At 41.4% G+C, this 23,716-nt stretch overlaps 2 protein-coding genes and 1 long non-coding RNA gene across 6 annotated transcripts in view; 2 read left to right on the top strand and 1 right to left on the bottom strand.

The window, feature by feature from the left end:
• The window catches only part of LOC139573798 (gamma-aminobutyric acid type B receptor subunit 1-like), a 48,376-nt gene extending 34,534 nt beyond the window's left edge, over nucleotides 1–13,842 (top strand). For all 4 annotated transcript variants that reach the window (XM_071397679.1, XM_071397678.1, XM_071397677.1 and 1 more), the window contains 6 exons: nucleotides 884–991; nucleotides 7,740–7,833; nucleotides 8,496–8,623; nucleotides 10,220–10,348; nucleotides 10,640–10,783; nucleotides 11,209–13,842. In XM_071397679.1, the coding sequence (XP_071253780.1) occupies nucleotides 884–991; nucleotides 7,740–7,833; nucleotides 8,496–8,623; nucleotides 10,220–10,348; nucleotides 10,640–10,783; nucleotides 11,209–11,499 (894 nt within the window). In that variant the 3' untranslated portion in view covers nucleotides 11,500–13,842. The remainder of the gene's footprint in view (nucleotides 1–883; nucleotides 992–7,739; nucleotides 7,834–8,495; nucleotides 8,624–10,219; nucleotides 10,349–10,639; nucleotides 10,784–11,208) is intronic.
• Nucleotides 13,843–19,442: 5,600 nt separating this feature from the next.
• On the bottom strand, nucleotides 19,443–21,532 carry LOC139573796 (tumor necrosis factor-like). Its single transcript, XM_071397676.1, has 4 exons — nucleotides 21,188–21,532; nucleotides 21,050–21,098; nucleotides 20,853–20,912; nucleotides 19,443–20,454 (listed from the first exon to the last, which is right to left on the bottom strand). The coding sequence occupies exons 1-4, from the start codon at nucleotides 21,377–21,379 to the stop codon at nucleotides 20,015–20,017; spliced, it is 741 nt and encodes a 246-aa protein (XP_071253777.1). The 5' UTR covers nucleotides 21,380–21,532; the 3' UTR covers nucleotides 19,443–20,014.
• On the top strand, nucleotides 20,319–23,064 carry LOC139573797 (uncharacterized). Its single transcript, XR_011674656.1, has 3 exons — nucleotides 20,319–20,432; nucleotides 21,531–21,725; nucleotides 22,262–23,064. It is a non-coding gene; the product is annotated as an uncharacterized lncRNA (long non-coding RNA).
• The last annotated feature ends 652 nt before the right edge of the window (nucleotides 23,065–23,716 follow it).

Below are 23,716 nucleotides of genomic sequence, written 5' to 3'. Positions count from 1 at the left end.
CACACACACTCTTACCCGTGATGCTCACACTATCAGCTTGATTACGTATGCATGTGTGTGTCCTTTCTAAGATAGTGTGTCCTGAAGTCCTGAAGCTAGGGAGACACTGCGAGTGTGCGATGTGTTGTGGGAATTCTTCTAAGACCTAATCAGAAGAATGAGAGATTAAGCCATTTATGGAGCATTTATGAATATGTATGAGTATTAAAGTTCTATGTGGAAATCCAACCTTCGGGGGCTTTATTAGTTGAGCCAATGCAAGGCGAATCAGGTTGACTTTCAACTCTCTTTAATGGCCGTGCAAGGGCAATTTGCCAAAGAGCTCTGTGAAAGTACTTAAGAAAGTTTCCAAGTCAGAATATGGCAAGACTAGTGAAGGCAGTCAAATCATTTCATGCACTTGGAGAGAAGAGGTGACAAGGTCTATGTGATACGGTTTGGTTATGTTTGGGGTGAATGGTTGCAGGGCTAGAAGCAAGCCAGAATGAAGTGATGGAAAATGAAGAAGCATGTTGTTTATTTTGCTTATATCATTTTTGGGCCAAATTTCTTCCTGATATGTTACTCGTTCAAAAACCACTGCTGTTCATATAGCATCCACTGCCTAGTAACTCCTCAATTTACACTTAGAATATTTTAACATTATTGTCTAAATGCCAATGAATTTATGTGTGCTTTATTTAACCAGGGAAGCCCATTGACATGAATCTCTTTTTAAAGGGAGCTCTGATAACTTAAGTATTCTGTGCTGATACACGTATACAATACTGTACTCTGTTGGCAGTTTATCTACTGTATGCTTGAGCCCTTTCATCCTTGTTTGTGGACTCACTGCATTACCCTTGGTCCTTGGATTGTGATTGGTTCTCCTGTATCCCTGCAGCACCTGGAGCCATGGAAACTCTATGCAACAGTTGGAGTGTTACTAGCCATAGACATCCTGTCACTCGTGATTTGGCAGATTGTGGATCCTTTACACATCACAGTGGAGGTACAGTGACAATGTCATATCGGTCATACCCCTGGACTTTTTCTTAATGGTGTTGTGTTACAGGCTGAATTCAAAATGGATTTAATTGTTTTTTTTTGGTCACCCATCTACACACAATACCCCATAATGACAAAATGAAAACGTGTTTTTAGATTTTTTTGCAAATTTATTGAAAATGAAATACAGAAATATCTCATTTACATAAGTATTCACAACCCTGGGTCAATACTTTGTAGAAAGAAGCACCTTTGGCAGCGATTACAGCTGTGAGTTTTTCTGGGTCTCTAGAGCTTTCCACACCTAGATTATGCAACATTTGCCCATTGTTCTTTTCAAAATTCTTCAACTCTGTAAAATTGGTTGTTTATCTTTGCTAGAGATCCATTTTCAGGTCTTGCAATAGATCTTCAAGCAGATTTAACTCGGCCACTCAGGAACATTCACTGTCTTCTTGGTAAGCAACTCCAGTGTAGAGTTGGCCTTGTGTTTTAGGTTATTGTCCTGCTGAAAGGTGAATGACTCTCCCAGTGTCTGGTGGAAAATAGACTGAAACAGATCTTCCTCTAAGATTTAGCCTGTGCTTAGCTCCATTCCGTTTCTTTTTTATTATGAAAAACTCCCCAGTCCTTAATGATGACAAGCATACTCATAACATGATGCAGCCACCATTATGCTTGAAAATATGAAGAGTGGTACTCAGTAATGTGTTGTGTTGGATTTGCTCAAAACATAACACTTTGTATTGAGGATAAAAAGTTCATTGCTTTTCCACAGTTTTTGCAGTATTACTTTAGTGTCTTGTTGCAAACATGATGCAGGTTTTGGAATATTTTTATTTTGTGCAGGTTTCCTTTTTTCCACTCCGTCAATTAGGTTAGTATTGGGGCGGCAGGTAGCGTAGTGGTTAGAGCATTGGGCCAGTAACCGAAAGGTTGCTAGATCGAATCCCCCAGCTGACAAGGTAAAAATCTGTTGTTCTGCCCCTTATCAAGACAGTTATTCAAATCAAATTTTATTAGTCACATGCGCCGAATACAACAGGTGTAGACCTTACAGTGAAACGCTTACTTATGAGCCCCTAACCAACAATGCAGTTTAAAAAAACGGATAAGAATAATCAATAAAAGTAACAAGTTATTAAAGTGCAGCAGTAAAATAACAATAGCGAGACTATATACAGGGGGGAAAACGGTACAGAGTCAATGTGCGGTTGCACCGGTTAGTTGAGGTAATACAGTTAAAGTCGGAAGTTTACATACACCTTAGCAAAAATACATTTAAACTCAGTTTTTCACAATTCCTGACATTTAATCCTAGTAAAAATTCCCTGTCTTAGGTCAGTTAGGATCACCACTTTATTTTAAGAATGTGAAATGTCAGAAAAATAGTAGAGAGAATGATTTATTTTAGCTTTTATTTCTTTCATCACATTCCCAGTGGGTCAGAAGTTTACATACGCTCAATTAGTATTTGGTAGCATTGCCTTTAAATTGTTTAACTTGGGTAAAATGTTTCAGGTAGCCTTCCACAAGCTTCCCACAATAAGTTGGGTGAATTTTGGCCCATTCCTCCTGACAGAGCTGGTGTAACTGAGTCAGGCTTGTAGGCCTCCTTGCTTGCACACGCTTTTCAGTTCTGCCCACATATTTTCTATGGGATTGAGATCAGGACTTTGTGATGGCCACTCCAATACCTTGACTTTGTTGTCCTTAAGCCATTCTGCCACAACCTTGGAAGTTTGCTTGGGGTCATTGTCCATTTGGAAGACCCCGCTCATGTCTTGAGATGTTGCTTCAATATATCCACATCATTTTCCTCTTCATGATGCCATCTATTTTGTGAAGTGCACCAGTCCCTCCTGCAGCAAAGCACCCCCACAACATGATGCTGCCACCCCCGTGCTTCATGGTTGGGATGGTGTTCTTCGGCTTGCAAGCCTCCCCCTTTTCCTCCAAACATAACAATGATCATTATGGCCAAACAGTTTTTGTTTCATCAGGCATAGGACATTTCTCTAAAAAAGTACGATCTTTGTCCCCATGTGCAGTTGCAAACCATAGTCTGGCTTTTTTATGGCGGTTTTGGAGCAGTGGTTTCTTCCTTGCTGAGCGGCCTTTCGGGTTATGTCGATATAGGACTCGTTTTACTGTGGATATAGATACTTTTGTACCTGCTTCCTCCAGCATCTTCACAAGGTCCTTTGCTGATGTCTGGGGTTGATATGCACTTTTCACACCAAAGTACGTTCATCTCTAGGAGACAGAACGCGTCTCCTTCCTGAATGGTATGACGGCTGCGTGGTCCCATGGTGTTTATACTTGCATACTATTGTTTGTATAGACGAACGTGGTACCTTCAGGTGTTTGGAAATTGCTCCCAAGGATGAACCAGACTTGTGGAGGTCTACAATTTTTTTTCTGAGGTCTTGGCTGATTTCTTTTGACTTCCTCATGATGTCAAGCAAATATTCACTGAGTTTGAATGTAGGCCTTGAAATACATCCACAGGTACACCTACAATTGACTCAAATTATGTCAATTAGCCTATCAGAAGCTTCTAAAGCCATGACATCATTTTCTGGAATTTTCCAAGCTGTTTAAAGGCACAGTCAACTTAGTATATGTAAACTTCTGACCCACTGGAATTACTACAGTGAATTATAAGTGAAATAATCTGTCTGTAAACAATTGTTGGAAAAATGACTTGAGTCATGCACAAAGTAGATGTCCTAACCGACTTGCCAAAACTATAGTTTGTAACAAGAAATTTGTGGAGTGGTTGAAAAAAAAGTTTTAATGACTCCAACCTAAGTGTATGTAAACTTCCGACTGAGGATCTGAGGACCCATGCCAAAACTTTTCAGGGAATAGGCTTTGTCGTGCCCTCTTCACGACTGTCTTAGTGTGTTTGGACCATGATAGTTTGTTGGTGATGTGGACACCAAGGAACTTGACGCTCTCAACCTGCTCCACTGCAGCCCCGTCGATGAGAATGGGGATGCTCGGTCCTCTTTTTCCTGTAGTCCACAATAATCTCTTTTGTCTCGATCATGTTGAGGGAAATGTTGTTGTCCTGGCATCACACGGCCAGGTCTCTGACCTCCTCCGTATAGGCTGTCTCGTTGTTGTCGGTGATCAGGCCTACCACTGTTATGTCATCGGCAAACTTAATGATGGTGTTGGAGTCGTGCCTGGCCATGCAGTCATGAGGGAACAGGGATTACAGGAGTGGACTGAGCACACACCCCTGAGGGGCCCCTGTGTTGAGGATCAGCATGGCGAATGTGTTGTTACCTACCTTACCACCTGGGGGCAGCCCGTCAGGAAGACCAGAATCCAGTTGCAGAGGGAGGTGTTTAGTCCCAGGGTCCTTAGCTTATTGATGAGCTATTCTCACATAGGTGTTATTTTTGTCCAGGTGGGAAAGGGCAGTGTGGAGTGCAATAGAGATTGCATCATCTGTGGATCTGTTGGGACGGTATGCAAATTGGAGTAGGTCTAGGGTTTCTGGGATAATGGTGTTGATGTGAGCCATGATCAGCCTTTCGAAGCACTTCATGGCTATGGACGTGAGTGCTACGGGTCAGTAGTCGTTTAGGCAGGTTACCTTAGTGTTCTTGGTCACAGGCACTATGGTTGTCTGCTTAAAACATGTTAGTATTACAGACTCGGACAGGGAGAGGTTGAAAATGTCAGTGAAGACACTTGCCAGTTGGTCAGCGCATGCTCGCAGTACACGTCCTGGTAATCCGTCTGGCCCTGCGGCCTTGTGAATGTTGACTTGTTTAAAGGTCTTGCACACATCGGCTGCGGAGAGCGTGATCACACAGTCTTCCGGAACAGCTGGTGCTCTCATGCATGTTTCAGTGTTACTTGCCTCGAAGCGAGCATAGAAGTAGTTTAGCTCGTCTGGTATGCTCGTGTCACTAGGCAGCTCTCGGGTGTGCTTCCCTTTGTAGTCTGTAATGGTTTGCAAGCCCTGCCACATCCGACGAGCATCAGAGCCGCTGTAGTACGATTCGATCTTAGTTCTGTATTGACGTTTTGCCTGTTTGATGGTTCGTCGGAGGGCATAGGGGTTTTTCTTATAAGCTTCCGGGTTAGAGTCCCGCTCCTTGAAAGTGGCAGCTCTAGCCTTTAGCTCAGTGTGGATGTTGCCTGTAATCCATAGCTTCTGGTTGGGGTATGTACGTACGGTCACTGTGGGGGCAACGTCATCGATGCACTTATTGATGAAGCCAATGACTGATGTGGTGTACTCCTCAATGCCATCGGAGGAATCCCGGTACAAATTCCTATCCCGTGATAGCAAAACAGTCCTGTAGCTTAGCATCTGCTTCATCTGACCACTTTTTTATTGATCTTTTTTATTGTTTTTTTCCCTCTGGTTGCACATTTAACATGCTGATAGAAATTTGGTAAAACGGATTTAAGTTTCTCTGCATTAAAGTCCCCGGCTACTAGGAGCGCCGCCTATGGGTGAGCGTTTTCTTGTTTGCTTTTCATTCAATGCTGTCTTAGTACCATCCTCTGACTGTGGTGGTATGTAAACAACTACGTAAAATACAGATAAAAAATCTCTAGGTAGGTAGTGTGGTCTACAGTTTATCATGAGATACTCTACCTCAGGCAAGCAATAGCTCGAGACTTCCTTAGATATCGTGCACCAGCTGTTATTTACAAAAATACGTTGTCCGCCGCCTCTTGTCTTACCAGACGCCGCTGTTCTATCCTGCCGGTGCAGCGTAAAACCAGCCAGCTGTATGTTGATAGTATCGTCGTTCAGCCTTGAAACATAAGATATTACAATTTTGAATGTCCCGTTGGTAGTTTAATCTTCAGCGTAGGTAATCTATTTTATTGTCCAAAGAGGGGGTTTATTCAATCGCCTACAAATTCTTAGAAGGCAGCCCGCCCTCCGGCCCCTTTTTCTCTACCTCCACGCAAATCACGGGGATCTGGGCCTGTTCCCAAGATAGCAGTATATTGTTTGCGTCGGCCTCGTTAAAGGAATAAAAGGATTCTGCCAGTCCGTGGTGAGTAATCGCAGTCCTGATGTCCAGCAGTGATTTTCGGTCATAAGAGACAGTAGCGGCAACATTATGTACAAAATCAGTAAAAAAATAAGTTACAAACAAAAAACACAATCGATTGGGGGCACATAAAACGTATGCCTTCTTCTCCGGCGCCAACCCACTGTTCCCCGGTAGGCCGTTATTGTAAATAAGAATTTGTTCTTAACTGACTTGCCTAGTTAAATAAAGGTTAAATAAAAAAATGGTGGAGTAATAACATTGTTGACCTATCCTCAGTTTTCTCCTATCACAGCCATTAAACTCTGTAACTGGTTTAAAGTTACCTTATGGTGAAATCCCTGAGCGGTTTCCTTCCTCTCCGGCAACTGGGTTTATTGATACACCATCCAAAGTGTAAGTTAATAACTTCACCATGCTCAAAGGGATATTCAATATCTTCTTTTTTTTTACCAGTAGGCTTCTTTGCGAGGCATTGGAAAACCTCTGTGGTCTTTGTGGTTGAATCTGTGTTTTAAATTCACTGCTCGACTGAGGGACCTTACAAATACTTGTATATGTGGGGTACAGAGATGAGGTAGTCATTAAAAAATCCTGTTCAACATTATTATTTCTTACAGAGTGAGTCCATGCAACTTTACTACTGAACTTATTTAGGCTTGCCATAAAAAAGGGGTTGAATACTTATTGACTAAAGACATTTTAGCTTTTCATTTTTATTAATTTGTAAACATTTCTAAAAACATAATTCCACTGTAACGCCCGTCGGAAGAAGTGGACCAAGGTGCAGCGTGGTACGTGTTCATGATTCTTTATTTACTCAGAACACCAAACAAAACAACAAAAGAATAACGAACGTCACGTTCTGTAGGCTTCACAGAGCTAACAAAAACCAACATCTCACAAAACTAAGGTGGCAAAACAGGCTGCCTAAGTATGAGTCCCAATCAGAGACAACGATAGACAGCTGTCCCTGATTGAGAACCATACCCGGCCAAAACATAGAAATAAAGAACATAGAGTTTCCCACCCGAGTCACACCCTGACCAACCAAACATAGAGAATAAAAAGATCTCTACGGTCAGGGCGTGACATCCACTTTGACATCATGGGTTATTGTGTGTAGACCAGTGACCAAAAATCTAAATGTAATCCATTTTAAATTCAGGCTGTCACTCAACAAAATTCAATATTCAAAAGGTACTCGCACATCTGAGCTATCTTTTTGAAGGGGGCACGGTAACAGAAAAAAGAAGAAACCCACACACCACTCTTGATAGTATCGCTGTTCTTTAGTAAGCTTTTACGTATCGGCCACACGGCTTTCGTCAGGCTGTAACACAACAAAATGTTGAAAAAGTCAAGGGGGTGTGAATACTTTCAGAAGGCACTGTATTCTATGTGGTATTCGCTTTCGTATGTTAGCACTGTCACATGTCTGGTGGTCAACAAAATATTATTGCTTTGATGTCAGTCATCTTGTTGTTTGTTTCCTTTCAACTTGTCAGTTTTAAAGTTAATAAATTGCGGATATCACAACGGAATGTCTTTCACTCTGTCTCCCGTTCTCTCTCACTTTCCCTCTCACTTCCTCTCTCTCTCCCTCTCTCCCTGTCTCTTGCTCCCTGTCTCTCTCTCTCCCTGTCTCGCTCTCCCTGTCTCTCTCTCATTCTCTCTTTCTCTCTCACTTCCTCCCCCCACCCTCTCTCCGAGTAGAAGTTCACTAGGGAGGCCCCTAAAGGAGACTTGGATGTCCTGATTCAGCCTCTCCTGGAGCACTGCACCTCAGAGAAGATGAACACATGGCTCGGTATCCCTCCTCTTTTCCCTACTCCTTCTCTCCCTCACTCCCTCGTTCCCTCTTTTTTTCACTCTCTCACTCCCTCAATCCCCAGTCCATTCATTGTAAATTAAACACTCCTCGTATCTCAGCCCCCCACATTAGCTCTTTCTCTCTTTTTTCTTTTTTCTCTCTTCTTTCTCTCTTTTCTTCCCCTCCTCTCACTCAAGTCAGTCATTCCCCGCCTTTATCTTTCCCTCATACGCTTTCATTTTATCTTCTCCTTTCATCTGTCTTTTTCTCACTATCACCATACTGCCTCTCTTCCTGACAGTGGCAGCTCTTCTGAATGCATAATACTGTCAAATTCAAATAATATGGGTCACAAACTGTGCCATTGCCCCATAGCATTCCCTCTCTGTGCTATGCAAATATATTGTCACCCCATTGAGCGACGTAATGAAAGAACAATGGACACCTGGACAGAAGAAATAAAGGGGGAATATGCATTACCTTCAGTCAACTGCCTAACATCACTCCATCATCTTTGCTTTCCATCTCTCTTTCTCTCTCTCTCTCTTTCTCTCTCTCTCTCTCTCTCTCTCTCTCTCTCTCTCTCGCTCTCTCTCTCTCTCTCTCTCTCTCTCTCTCTCTCTCTCTCTCTCCCCCCCCCCCCTCTATCTCTCCACCAGGTGTAGTGTATGGCTACAAGGGACTGCTGCTGTTGCTGGGGATATTTCTGGCCTACGAGACCAAGTCTGTTTCCACGGAGAAGATCAATGACCATCGAGCCGTGGGGATGGCTATTTACAACGTGGCTGTGAGTCTCAACCATCACAGGGGGAGTGCTCTGGTTTCCGCTCTGCATTTTAGGCAGTCCATTGAGCGAATGATCTCCAAGCAACAATTATATCTTTCCACTATTGGTGGAAAGATAGCAGGGGCTAGACATTGTCTCTGTGTGGACATGAGATTCAATGATTCGTCAGTTTATAATGATGACATACTGCTAAGACTCATTATTTCTGGTGGTAAGCATGTGCTCATAAATGTATTTTTGGAAGATGTATTTTTGGCTCTAAAGCAAAGCATTAGTGCTATACTTAAACAATCATTTGAATTTGATTTGAATCAGTGAAGGACCAATAGAGGTATTTAAGCTTCACTTTAACTAAGATAGCACTTTAACTAAGATAGCAGCGATAACATACAGTACCATTGCACCATCTAACTAACAAGTAGCCATAGCCATTCGGTAACCCTCACACAGGTGTAATCCTACTCGCACAGGTGTAATCCTACTCGCACAGGTGTAATCCTACTCACACAGGTGTAATCCTACTCGCACAGGTGTAATCCTACTCACACAGGTGTAATCCTACTCGCACAGGTGTAATCCTACTCGCACAGGTGTAATCCTACTCGCACAGGTGTAATCCTACTCGCACAGGTGTAATCCTACTCGCACAGGTGTAATTCTACTCGCACAGGTGTAATCCTACTCGCACAGGTGTAATCCTACTCGCACAGGTGTAATCCTACTCGCACAGGTGTAATCCTACTCGCACAGGTGTAATCCTACTCACTCACACAGGTGAGCAAATCCATTAAATGCCTGGTAATGTAGACTATTGCTGGAACAAACCACTGCTCTTATAAGGGCAAACATTTTTATAACTTCAGCTTTAGGCTGGGTTTCTATTTCTGCTCAACAATGTGCAAACATTTTAGTACTCTCTGAACAATGATTTACCTAATTGCCAGAATTTGCCCAGATTCCCATCTCAAAAAAGCTTAATGAGGAACCAAAACACTTACGACTGCAAACCCCCCACAGTTTTACATATTTTGACTGCGCATTTGCTGTGGGGCGGTTATGCAATTATGAAGTACATACAGTCATTTTTTTTTTGCAAAGCAGAGGAAAGAACATTTAATTGATCAATCATTCATATAGCTTGATGAAATTGTTAAACACAGATTCATGTCCGGACAAAGGGAAAGCATAGTTGTTGATTTCACCATTTTATTTAATTGTTTATATTTCGTGGTGTAATACACATAGATAAATTATACATTTCCCTACATAAATGGTGCCCTGTATGAGATCGAATCCTTTAAAATAAATCTGCAAAGGCCTCCTTGTTGGGAAGCAGAGAGCTTTTGTAAGGCTTGATATTGTGATGATGTGCCAGTATGGTACTGCTAACCTGCCACTTCATCTATGACTTTTTAATGATGTTTTCATATTGGGAACATCGTTGGAATGATAAGCAGTTGCCGAGCGCTTTTTAAGATCTTATTTTCCTCTCTCACCTCTCCCTTGATATTTTCCTCTTTGTTTCTCTCTTTCCCCTTTCTCTCGCTCCCTCTCTCATCCTCTCTATCCCGCCTCATTTCCCCCCCGTCGCTGCAGGTGTTGTGCATGATCACGGCTCCCGTCACTATGATCCTCACGTCACAGCAGGACGCTTCCTTTGCCTTTGCCGCTTTGGCCATAGTGTTCTCTGTCTACATCACGCTGGTGGTGCTCTTTGTGCCCAAGGTACAGTATACTGTATAGAATAGGTCTGTGTCCCAAATGGCACCCTATTCCCTTTATAGTGTGTTACTTTTGACCAGGGCTCTGGTCAAAAGTAGTGCACTATATAAGGAATAGGATGCCTAGGACTCTGAGTCATGTAGCAGCAGTATTTAATGTACACTTGCATCAGCACTCGAAAACAAAGTCTCAATACTTTCTTCAATGTTAACATTTCCAAATTCACATATAGTATATGGTTCTTCTCTGTCTCTCTGGCTGTGTAGAATAAAGTTATATTGTATTCTATTCTAGATGCGCAGGCTGATTACGCGTGGTGAGTGGCAGTCGGAGCAGCAGGACACGCTGAAGACCGGCTCGTCCACCAACAACAACGACGAGGAGAAGTCTCGCCAGCTGGAGAGAGAGAACCGTGAGCTGCAGAAGATCATACAGGAGGTACAGTACACACGTTTTGATGCGCCTTAGCTATCAACATAGAATCACAATACATCTAGATTGAAATATGTCTAATACATATGAAATACATCTGAATTATTGGAACTAATAATCAATCATTCAACCAATCTGTATCATACAGGTGGTACTACAATACACACTCACTTTGATACCTTAGCTATCAAAATACAATCAAAATGCATATATTAAAATACATCTAATATGTCTGAATTATTTGACCAACCAATCAATCTTTCCAATCATTCATTTTTATTATATTTTACTAATAGATACATTTGGTTTGATTAAAACATGATTGATACATGATGAATACATGTCTAATTCATGCTCAGTGAATGATTTATAAATGATTCCGCTTTACCCATGAGTGTCGAGTGTTAATAAGACCTCTTCCGTGCTCTCAGAAAGAGCAGAGGGTATCGGAGCTCCGCAACCAGCTGGTTGAGAGACAGGCCCTGCGCAACCGACGACGGCCCTCATCCGGCACCAACCAGAACCACAGCAACCCGTCCCCGCCCTCTTCCCAGCCAGACCCCAAGTCTCTCCTGCCCCCACCCGGTTACCCCAACCCCGCGTCGGACAATCACTCCTCCTTACCCCCCTCCTTCTCCAACTCCTCCAACCTGTACCAGACGGACAGCAAGATAAGTCGCAACCACTGTCACAACAGCCAGATCCCCCTGCTCTACAAGTGAAGGGGTGTGGGGTGGGGCGCTGGAAGAGCTCAGAGCACACGGAGGAACAAACACACATGGAGGCACTGTGACTTTCACTTGTTATGGAAAAAGAGCACAAGCTACTGATATTGACAGAGTGAGTGGAGGCACACGAAGGCAGAGGGCTTTTCCATTCACTGCAGGCTGCTGTGAGGCGAGTCACCCGGGGTAACACCAGTCTTTCTCACAGTCTATCTCACTGTGTGAACCTGCAGCACTTGTGACTAGTACTAGGAGTTATTGAATAAGAGACAAGCACATCCCAGAGTAACCCTCAGTCTACTTGTGGAGACAAAAAAATTGACAGATCTCCCCTTTTCACTCCTCCTCTTTCCTCCTTCCCTTTGTTTGTTTTCTCGTTCCGTTGTGCAGATGTATCCAGGATCTCCAGGAGGACTTTGTGTACTGTGTGTGCTTGCTCCTTTTTGACTCCCGTCTCTATTTGTCTCTTTTTGACTCCCGTCTCTGCCTATTTGTCTTCTGTTTGTTGAAATAGCGAAGCACATGGTAATTGATTAATATTGTTATTACATAATGTATGATATGTTATGTTATGGATTCAGTGTTGTGCCCTATATTTTTTTTTGGGGGGGGGGGGGGGTTAAGGGGTGGAAACTGTTCAAATGCAATGCGAGTGGAAAAAACATCACAGTTTCCCTGTGGATTCAATTTACTGGATTTCATATCAAAACGCCATCTAAACTCAGTGTAAAGTCAACCTAACTGAAAGTGAAATGCCAACATTATAGCCATATGCGGTAGAGGGTTTTGGAATGGACACCCTCATTTTGGGACAATAGCAAGATTTTTGTGGATGTTTTGCCGTATACATATTCAAGTACAGCTTTGTATCTTCAATCACATTTTTGCTGTTGTATGCTCTTGAATATATGAAACCCATTTGATAAGAAAATAGTGTACTATGATATGTAACCTAATAAGTTTCCTATGGATCATCTTTTTGAAAGTTTTCAATTGGACTTGAATGGATATGTTCCCACAGTTAGAATTTTATTGGACACATCAGAGATATTCAAAGGTAGCTCAACCTCCTAAAGATTTTAAATGGCATATTTATTATGCATCATTCTTCCAAGCCTTTTTATTTTCTTTGTCTTTAGGGAAAAACAGATTCATTGACAATCTGAATATAAATGTAAATGTGAGTGTACATGCCTGTCGCCTGTTGGTCTTATATTTGACATTTATTCAGAATTTCCCCTCAGATTTTTAGCTTTGTACAACTACATTTGTGAATGTGATGACGAAGAATATATGGAACGGTATATGGAAAGGATTCTGACATGCGTACACGACAGTTAATATATATGTACAATCTCATTCATTAGCAATTTGTCAAAATGTATGAAGCAATGATATAACACAGCTTTATTGGCAAGTTACGTAAGTGACGTTACTTTTCCAAATAGCATTATCTCATGTTGCACTATAGCTCAAGACAAAACAAGGATTCAGGTCCTGATTTTGTTGCCGTTCTAATGACATACTGTAGCTCAGGGTATAGGAAAGTGAGATATACGACCTCTCCATAGGAAGTTATTGGATGAAATAGTCACTATTTATTAACTGTACATGGACGACATTGGGTAATATTGTAATATATGTATGCGAAGATTATTTAGAGAAATATACTCTTGCACATGTATGAATATACACTAAGTGTACAAAACATTAGGAACACCTTTCTAATATTGAGTTTCAGCCCCTTTTGCCCTCAGGACGGCCTCAATTCGTCGGGGCACGGCCTACAAGGTGTTGAAAGCATTCCACAGGGATGCTGGCCCATGTTGACTCGAATGCTTCTCACAGTTGTGTCAAGTTGGCTGGATGTCCTTTGGGTGGTGGACCATTCTTGATACACACGGGAAACTGTTGCGAAAAATCCAGAGTGTTGCAGTTCTTGACACATTCAAGCCGGTGTGCCTGTCACCTACTACCATACCCTGTTCAAAGGCACTTTGTCTTGCCCATTCACCCTCTGAATGGTTCACATACACAATCCATGTCTCAATGGTCTCAAGGCTTAAAAATCCTTCTCCTCCCCTTCGTCTATACTGATTGAAGTGGATTTAACAGGTGACGTCAATAAGTGATCATAGCTTTCACCTGGATTCACTTGTTCAGTCTATGTCATGGAAAAAGCAGGTATTCTTAATGTTTTGTACACTCAGTGTATACAACTGGATTTTAAGATATTTGTATACACTATATTTACAATTTTAAATGTTGATATATTTCAGATTATATGTATTCAAATATATGGATAATCATAGTAAAATAAACCCATTGTTTTTCACTGAATTTATGTGTATCATGTTGTGTTCAATTGGACTAATAATGAACATAATTTCATGTAAACACCCTCATATACCCTGAAATACGACAAAACACTTCATTATACTTTGAATGGGTATTTTATGACAGACAATATGTGGTATCATAAGGGGATATAAGGGACACGCATGTCACACAGCTGTTTTAACCACTAGATGTCACCATCAGTTAATGACACCCAAGGGATTCTGTTGTTTACTGTTTCTCAATCGCTTTGGCAAATTTTCTGAAACAGTCTTAACGTTCTCTAAACTGTAAGTGCAATTGTCACAACTGTTTTATGGAACAGCACAACTCTATTGCATGTCTGCAAAATGTAATAACTCACCAAAAACATTTAATTCATGCTTCAAAACCTAGTTATTGTGTCGGTAAATTGGCCAATGCCACCAAAATTAAATGTTTGTTGTCATCGTGTGAGCCGTATTGATCAAAATGTTTAGATGTTTTTTCACTATGGCAGTCAACCCTGGAAATGTTTGTTATATACAAAATGGCAGTTTTGTGCTACTTTTTTGCTGACACTGACTACTTACTGTACTATACAAGAATGTCCGTTATGTTTAGCGGAATGCTATTGTGTATCACACTGAGCTTTTTAGATACCGATTTTAACAGTAGGTCGAAGTTTACTGGGAAAAGTCAATACTGTAGTACACAGAAAAAGGATATGCACATTTGTATGTATACACTACACTTATTTTTGAAGCAATGTGTTACATGTAAATAGAAATTCACATTTGCATGTCCATTTTTACATATTTCTTACATGTAAAGTCATATATAGTGAACAGAATATTTGCCACAAGATGACATCCATGCAAAAAAAAAATGTAAAACCCCCAATAAATTGTACCTCACAGTTTGTAACACTACAAGTTCCCATCTTCTTGGTGGACAGCCTGTCACTCTTGTTGGTCTGGCCAGAGATTCGTCAACAGCACATTTTATTTACATTTACATTTAAGTCATTTAGCAGACGCTCTTATCCAGAGCGACTTACAAATTGGTGCATTCACCTTATGACATCCAGTGGAACAACCACTTTACAATAGTGCATCTAAATCTTTTAAGGGGGGGGGGGGTCAGAAGGATTACTTTATCCTATCCTATTTTATGTTTTATGTTTTCCCTTGCGGTGCACTGGGGGGGGGGCTCCTTGGATGGTTCAACCATCCCCTGAAATGTCCTCACAAGCAGCATTCATGGCATCTAACCTTGTGCCAGATAGTTATACACTTTCCACCTCCATGCTGAACAAAAACTATCGGATTCAGGAATGGGGAGGATGGTGGAAGGAATTCCATTGTTATTATTTCATGCGCAGCAGACCATTCCCGAACACTGTTGGGTCGGTGGAAGCTGACATTATCCCACACAATTACAGAATTTGCCAAATACAGTCTAACTCTTTCGTGTTCTGGCATTAGGTCTCTATAAAGTGTATTTAGGAAGGCCAGGAGAAGTTGGGTGTTACAGAGCACAATGTGTGGAATGTGTGCTCACACCATTCTCAGAAATGGCAGCCCAGGGCCTCCCAGGTGGCGCAGTGGTCTAGAGCACTGCATCGCAGTGCTAGCTGCGCCACCAGAGTCTCTGGGTTCGCGCCCAGGCTCTGTCGCAGCCGGCCGCGACCGGGAGGTCCGTGGGGCGACGCACAATTGGCCTAGCGTCGTCCGGGTTAGGGAGGGTTTGGCCGGTAGGGATATCCTTGTCTCATCGCGCTCCAGCGACTCCTGTGGCGGGCCGGGCGCAGTGCGCGCTAACCGAGGGGGGCGGGTGCACGGTGTTTCCTCCGACACATTGGTGCGGCTGGCTTCCGGGTTGGAGGCTCGCTGTGTTAAGAAGCAGTGCGGCTTGGTTGGGTTGTGCTTCGGAGGACGCATGGCTTTCGACCTTCGTCTCTCCCGAGCCCGTACGGGAGTTGTAGCGATGAGACAAGATAGTAATTACTAGCGATTGGATACCACGAAAATTGGGGAGAAAAGGGGATAACATTAATAAAAAATTTTTTTTTAAAGAAATGGCATCCCACGTAAGATTGAAAGATTGAACCCAGCCTCGGCCACAAAAACAAGAATGTGGGTCATTTCATGTCCTTCCAGCTCCATTATTCTCTATATAGTAACACAGAAACAAAATATAAACTTATGCTATGTAAAACTATTCTAGAATCAGACAGTTCAGTAAAGTATAAATGTTTTCTGTTCTTATGAGTATCTACAACTTCAAGAAGTATATACAGGCATCATTGAAGTACAGTAAAACTCCCTGTACAATATACCACGTGGACACCAATGGTTTACCTGGACATACTTGTAATGAATACTCATAAAATCTGCGTGGCAGATGTTTATTAAGCCGTCGCAGAAGGCAGGAATTGTGGTCACATGCAGGAAATGGTCAAACACAGGTAGGTAATCAAAAAACAAACAATACCTCAACCATACAAACAGAAAGAACTGAACTTAATAGGGAGCTGATGAGACCAGGTGAGAAACGAACACAGGTGAAATCAATGAACAAAAATGAAAGACAGGGTTACGTTCCAGAACACAAAGAAAAAGAACACAAGGTTGACTAAGAAAAGAAAAGCAGAACCTGACAATACTGGTACCGCAGCTCCTTCACTATTCCTCTCAAATGGCACCTTGTAGAGTTGTTTCATAGTCATTTGATTTTTTTTCTTCTCCAAAACTCTGTCTATAATGGAAATGCTAACAGATTTGATATTTGCGAAGATATTGTCGTCATTTATGATTGCACTTTGGATCTCTCTTAGCCTGATGGAATTGTTGGCTATGACCATGATGCAAATTTCTTGTTCTTGCTGATGGCTGAATACTGCTGCTCTGCCACCAGCATGAGGTCATTGTGCAGTCCTATATATGACATGTAGAACTCACAAATAGACCATGTTACAGACAGTATATTGTATTCAAATGGTGCTGTATTACTGTGTATTCCTCAAACATATCTTACAGTACATTGTGATTTTCAGACTTGCATTTACCTTTACAATAGTTGCTGTATTGTTGTGAATGAAATGCTGTGACAAAAGTAAACAACGAGTACATATTCACCTGTTTCCCTACGGAATGTTTGCACAATTGATGACTCTGTGGACCTGTTTACATTAGGCTGTACACTATGACCAGCCTCTTCCATTGTCAGACCGTGGTTTATGACACTGTGGACCTGTTTACATTAGGCTGTACACTATGACCAGCCTCTTCCATTGTCAGACCGTGGTTTATGACATGGTCCACAATGTGGCTCTGATTTCATCAGGGACTTTTATTATTTGCCTTCTACCTCTTCCTCTATTATGTCTTCCCCTAACACCACCACCACGCATTCTTACACATCTTCTTTCTCTTTCACGAGCATGTAGCTGCTGTTCAGGGTTGTGATGTTTCTCCATGTTCAAAAATGGTAGTGATTGTGCTGTGGGCAAGCTCCATATATATGCTTCCAAACTTGATTGGTTGATTGGTAAGATTGTGATTCCGATTTCATTACTATGTCACCTGGCAGGTAATTTGTCAATTTATCAGACATCACAAACATTCCATGGCATAGATATTTATGGAATATACATGTATGTCTGACAGAGTTTGGTAATTGAATGGATCATTTTACATGTGACGGCTCACACGATGAAAGAATGTTTAGAAGTTGTGAAGAGTATGCCAATTTTACTGAGAATCAACTCATCAGGTTTGATCAGCAAGCCATGTGCATGTAGTTATTGTGCAAATTGTAGACAATTGTACTTACTCTTTTGCACACGTGTGCCAAAACACATGCAATTTGCTTAAATGAATAAGAAATTCAAATCTGGTGTGAACAAGAAATGAACTGTTCAGAGATTTGAACTTAATGTTTTGAAAAAAATAATTCTCGTTTGAGAATTGAGCCAAAGCGATTGAGTAAAATTGTAATCTAGAATTAAAAGTTATTTCAGTCCCATTACTAAGAGCCTCTGTGTCAATCATACAATATGCTTCCACTTCATAATTTATTGACCTATTAACCAATGGGTATTGGTGTAATTTCCAATTAAAAGGCAATATGAACTCAAAGATTGAGATCGCAATATGAGCTGAAAGTGAAAGTCAGGCATACATGTTACACAACAGCCAGCTGCAAAGGGTCATGCGAAATGGCAATCTCATCTTGGGACAATATTTGTATTATTATAATTTTTTTAACCTTTATTTAACTAGGCAGTTAAGTTAAGAACAAATTATTATTTACAATGAGGTCCTACCCCGGCCAAACCCGGACGACGCTGGGCCAATTATGCGCTGCCCTATGGGACTCCCAATCCACATCTTTCTTTCTTTCTCTCTCTCTCTCGAAGGACCTGAGCCCTAGGACCATGCCTCAGGACTACCTGGCCTGGTGACTCCTTGCTGTCCCCAGTCCACCTGGCCATGCTGCTGCTCCAGTTTCAACTGTTCTGCCTAAGGCTATGGAACCCTGACCTGTTCACCGGACGTGCTACCTGTCCCAGACCTGCTGTTTTCAACTCTCTAGATACAGCAGGAGCGGTTGAGAAACTCTGAATGATCGGCTATGAAAAGCCAACTGAAATTTACTCCTGAGATGCTGACACGTTGCACCCTCGACAACCACTGTGATTATTATTATTTGACCCTGCTGGTCATCTATGAACATTTGAACATCTTGGCCATGTTCTGTTATAATCTCCACCCGGCACAGCCAGAAGAGAACTGGCCACCCCTCGTTGCCTGGTTCCTCTCTAGGTTTCTTCCTAGGTTCTGGCCTTTCTAGGGAGTTTTTCCTAGCCACCGTGCTTCTACGCCTGCATTGCTTGCTGTTTGGGGTTTAAGGCTGTGTTTCTGTACAGCACTTTGAGATATCAGCTGATGTAAGAAGGGCTTTATAAATACATTTGATTTGATTTTCAATGTGATACAGACAGGATGTTTCTGGGACAAACATATTTTCTCATGCACATACAGTATTTCAGCTCAGATGTTTACAGCCCCATCCACCCACCCACCCACCTGACTGAAAACCTATGATGCTTTCGAGGAGGAGGAAGAAAGTCAGTGGGGGAATCCCCAGGCATGGCATATGTGGGCCGTCTCACCTGACACAGCAGGAGAAAAAACACAAAAGGGAATTTCCCTTGTTTTGGTCTGAAGTTATTGGGGAGGCACTTTGTATCACAGTTTCTGGTGCAAAGCTTCTCAAAAACAGATGTAGGGCTTCAATTCAATCTGCATTGCAGAAGTTCAGCGTTACAGAGTGATTGAAATTTAAAGGCAATGTTCCCGCTTTGGCGGAGACTGCATTCACGGTAAACACTGCAGATGTCGGCTCAATCTGAAATGACCTTTACATGTCTATCGCGGAGTCTGTAGCGCTTCAAATGTATAGAATGAATAGAGCCCTTAGTGTTCATTTACTGCTAAAGTCAAAACCTATTTACCCTCAACCACATAAGACAGTTGGATATGTCCAGACCCCCCCTGTCTCCCCCCGTCCCCTCCAAACTGCACAATTAAATATAATCAAACTTTGAGTCTGCTAAAGTTGAGAACATTTGGAATTTATTAGTTGATTCAACCACTCTGAATAGGTGACAAATGAAATACAACACAATCACATTTAAATAAACATTACTACATCAGTACATTAAATTAAATAACTTAATATGTAGTAATGTATTCTGATAGGCCTAGTATAGGCTACTGCTAGACTTATGTGAATAAAAATAACTTATACTACAGTACTCCATAGTATTTTCATATAAATAGTAAATATCATTTTTTTAAGTTAATATGTATTTTCATATAAATAGTAAATCATTTTTTAAAAGTTAATATGTATTTTCATATAAATAGTAAATATCATTTTTTAAGTTAATATAAATAACCCGAAGTCATAATATTATTTGGTGCAAAATCTACAATACAGAGAATGGACAATCATGTATGGAAAAACAATAATAATTTCTCAAACTATTGCAGTTTACAAAAATAACCATTAAGATTAGACCTATCTCCTTTAAGATTGCTCAGTTACCATAAAATTGCAATACTAAAATAAGTTTTAACATAAAACTGTTTTAACAAATATTCACCTCTGGCCTGCCTCTCTCTCATCATAGTGCAAACACACCAAAAAAGTTCTTGCCCTGCTCTGGCTCCACGTCGGTCAGTCGATTGGTCTCAGTCCACAGTTTGTCCCCTTCATTCAGCTGAAACACTGCACCAAGGTAAACTGCATTGTACCAGCCTTCGCCGTTATTGGACTCAGCATCACCGTAGTTTCGTTGACAAACTGACCTTACCCCGCTAAGAAGATTAGCATTAACCCCGATGGAGTCCGAATAGCGCCAAATAACGTGACTCAGAGGAGTGGTATGCTCGCCCGGGCCATTGCACTTGACCCTAAACGAAGCCTGGCTGTAAACGAAGAAGAGCCCAGTGTGTGGGATGAGGATTTGGTTCCCCTGTAGCTCGAACCCGCCCTGGGAAAAAGCCTGGCCGTCATCCTTTCTCCACTGCACGGTGTCAGCGGTAAGATTAGGATTGTATTCACCTGGCAGTAGAGGGAAGAAAGGCTCATTGTTACAACTTTGAGGTCCCAGATCCAACTGGTAGCTATTTCTTCTTACAAAGCTTTTGTCAATTTACTCTGGTGGCAACAAGAGACAAGCTAATGATTAAGCAACTTCTTTGCTTCCTTGTGTTGTGGTTTCGTTTTTGTCAATGGGAATGTTTTACAAATATCCTAGGGCTTCTCCAATAGAAAGAAATACTTACTAGCCCACTAGACACGGTTTTAAACCTTAAACCTTATTTTTGAATGGGGATGTTTAAAAAGAATCCCCTAGCTTCTACAATGGAAAGACACTAAGACATACTAGCCCACTAGACATTTGCTAACCTTCAACAGACACAGTCAAGGCTGGCTGCAAAAGGCTGTAGGTCACTCACCCTCTAAATGGATGGCTGCTTTTGCATTGCCGGCAATCTGCTTCAATGTATGGTGGGTATCTGAGGGAGAGAAACATATTAGCCATGAATAACACAAGCAAAAGCTATGACGTTGCCTACAGCCGTAACCTTTGATTAAAGCAATTATAGTGAGAAGGAATTCAATGAAAAATGGCATCTGTCAATCAAATAATCACCTTTTGCACCAATGAGTATCTCCAGTTGAGGCTCCATTTCGTTCTGCATCTGTGAAATCAACCAAGAGGATGTTAGTTGATTGTACGGTCCTCTATTTCAGAAATGTGGTAAATATTGGCCCCATTAGAGTTCCTTACCGTTGCCAGTCTTCCATGCTGAAACCAGGCAAAGAGCAGGGCTGCTGCCGCACATAAAGCTGCTATTAAGAGGACCCCACAAAGCCTCCATAGCCAACCTCTGGAGGCCTTTTTCTCAGCAACAGCTGTCACCGTTGTGTTGTACACAGGGCCCCTCTCCATGTCTCCAGGTGTCATCGCATACCCCTCCATAATGCTGTTGAACGAGGTTCAAACTCTTGGCGCTTGGTGGCAGTGGAAAAGTCTAGCGACTGAATATTTGCCCGAATATCTCCTAAATGTCTTTTTCTGTTTTGACAGAGTTGTAGCTTGATAGGTGTCCTGTGTTTTGCTCGTTTGTTAGAATGGACTTCTGCCAGAAGCCCTGTCGTTTTTATGCCCGGCCTGCTACTAGCACAAAAGGGGAAACTCCAGTGATGTCACCCAGTGAGTGGAGACATAGCAGAGCAGCAGCAGCAAACTGGCTGTGGAGAGTTGGTTATGGTTCAAAGGAAAATAAAATCCACAGACCAGCTCCACCAAACTGGGATTCCAATGGGTAGGTGTGGTTGCAGGATGGGGTTAAGGCAAAACAGGACATGCAACTTGAAAGTGAATTACTTGTGCAACGATGTAGTTTTTTCTATTTGGTAACGAGAATGTACAGCAACTTCTCAGCTATATACTGAAACTGCATTTACATAAAACAAGGAATTCTCAATAAGTCACACGTATAGTTATTATGTAATTACACAATGTAAACTCCATGGTATTTTTGCTACTTAATGTATAGTGTAGGAAAGCCACTTACAATATCTTGACTTGAACTTTAGTTTGTGATTTTTATTCAGTCTCATTCACCAGCTGTTTGTAATACTATATGTCTAGTAATTGTCATACATTTCAAATAGTAAACAAATATGATATTTATTGATTACATAGAACTTGTTGCACTGAAGTTGTTAATAACTGGATGTAAATTAAATGCTTCTACAGCTACACAATCACAATACATTTGAGGGTATATAATGACAGGCTCAGGAGAAACAAAAAAAACTCATGCAACACTTGTAAATATCCCTCTTTTTGTTTCAGAACTGGTTTCGTACATCACCCTTTCCAAACCACCAAACAGGTTTTTGACTTCTCCTTGTTGACCCAATCTGGCTTCCTTATTTCGCTGCCCTCCCTGACTGGTTGAGCGAGTTCGGAGCACAACACGGTTTATTTGTGGGATTTCCATCACCCATACACTACCTGATCTGAGTTTTGTTTGCATATTGTTTCATCTAATTCCTGTTTCTGTTAAATCAGTTATCAATTAGTGATAAACAAGCACTGTATACCTTCAAACATGGTTACAACTCTCATTTTGATATCATATTTGGAACGTATTTGCATCCATAGCTCTGTCTATGAATTTGAGAGTGGTTATACTTAAGTTTGAATTCTCTGTTGTTTCTTGCTTTCTTCTTGTCACGTTCCTGACCTTATTTCCTTTGTTCAGTCTTGTTTAGTTGGTCAGGACGTGAGCTGGGTGGGCATTCTATGTTATATGTTTCTATGTTGGGTTTATTGTTTGGCCTAATATGGTTCTCAATTAGAGGCAGGTGTTTGTCATTGTCTCTGATTGGGAACCATATTAAGGTTGACTGTTTTCACTGTTTGTTTGTGGGTGATTATTGCCGTGTCTGTGTTTGTTCGCCACACGGTACTGTTTTCGTTCGTTTGTTCACGTCGTTTATTATTTTGTCAAGTGTTTTTTCGTCTTCGTTTAATAATTAAAGTATGTCTTCAAACCACGCTGCACTTTGGTCCGATCCTTGCTTCTCCTCAGACGAGGAGGATTACGACGAGCGTTACACTTCTTTATTAATTTTTTTGTAAAGGGTATTGAGGCTTTTGTTAAATGCACTTTTAAATAAACTGTGATTTGATGATTTACATTTCTCCAGTCCCAGTCCTTGGCTGTCTACCAAAACAAGTGGCTGGGGTGACCAGACTGGGCAGCAGACTGCAGCTTCAATGTAGTGTATCGGGGCAATGTATTACCGCTGGAAAAGGTAGCTTGGAGTATTGTCACGTAACACTGTGTCACTGTTTCCTTACGTATTCTTACGTGCAAATACAAGCAATATACTTATGACCGTAGGGAAGCTTGGAGTATTTCACAATGTTTTATGTATTGTCATTATACTGATAAATCTCTCAGATTGATTGATTTATTCCTACGTTAGTGTGTACCAATGTTTCCAAGACTATTACTACCTGCAAATACACGCCAACCGCAAGATCTTGGAAATAGCAGGGAAGCAATAGGTAATACTTCAGTGGTGAGCTGAAATATAATACAGGAACCTCTCATACTGAATTCTATTGAGGAAAGAAAGAGACCTTTTCATTGTGAGGAACATAAGTATTGTGATAAAGGGAGGAAACATCTACATGAGACTTCATATCTCGATGCCCTTCTCTCTGATGTGCCCTTGAGCATGTAATTTAACCCCAATTGCTCTGAATAAGCATGACTGAAATGTAAAAAACCTTCCA

The sequence above is a fragment of the Salvelinus alpinus genome, chromosome 4 (assembly GCF_045679555.1).
Source record: "Salvelinus alpinus chromosome 4, SLU_Salpinus.1, whole genome shotgun sequence".
Taxonomy (NCBI): Eukaryota; Metazoa; Chordata; class Actinopteri; order Salmoniformes; family Salmonidae; genus Salvelinus; species Salvelinus alpinus.
Note: the sequence above shows the minus strand (reverse complement) of the source record. Positions and strands in the feature narration are given on the sequence as shown.

What these genes read in the sequence shown, in the direction of transcription:
- LOC139573796 (XM_071397676.1), bottom strand. Translation starts at nt 21,379, where the DNA reads ATGGAGGGGTATGCGATGACACCTGGAGACATGGAGAGGGGCCCTGTG. An exon ending in AGCATGGAAGACTGGCAACG is followed by an intron (nt 21,099 to 21,187) that starts GTAAGGAACTCT and finishes TTGATTTCACAG; the next exon opens with ATGCAGAACGAAATGGAGCC. An exon ending in GATACTCATTGGTGCAAAAG is followed by an intron (nt 20,913 to 21,049) that starts GTGATTATTTGA and finishes TCTCTCCCTCAG; the next exon opens with ATACCCACCATACATTGAAG.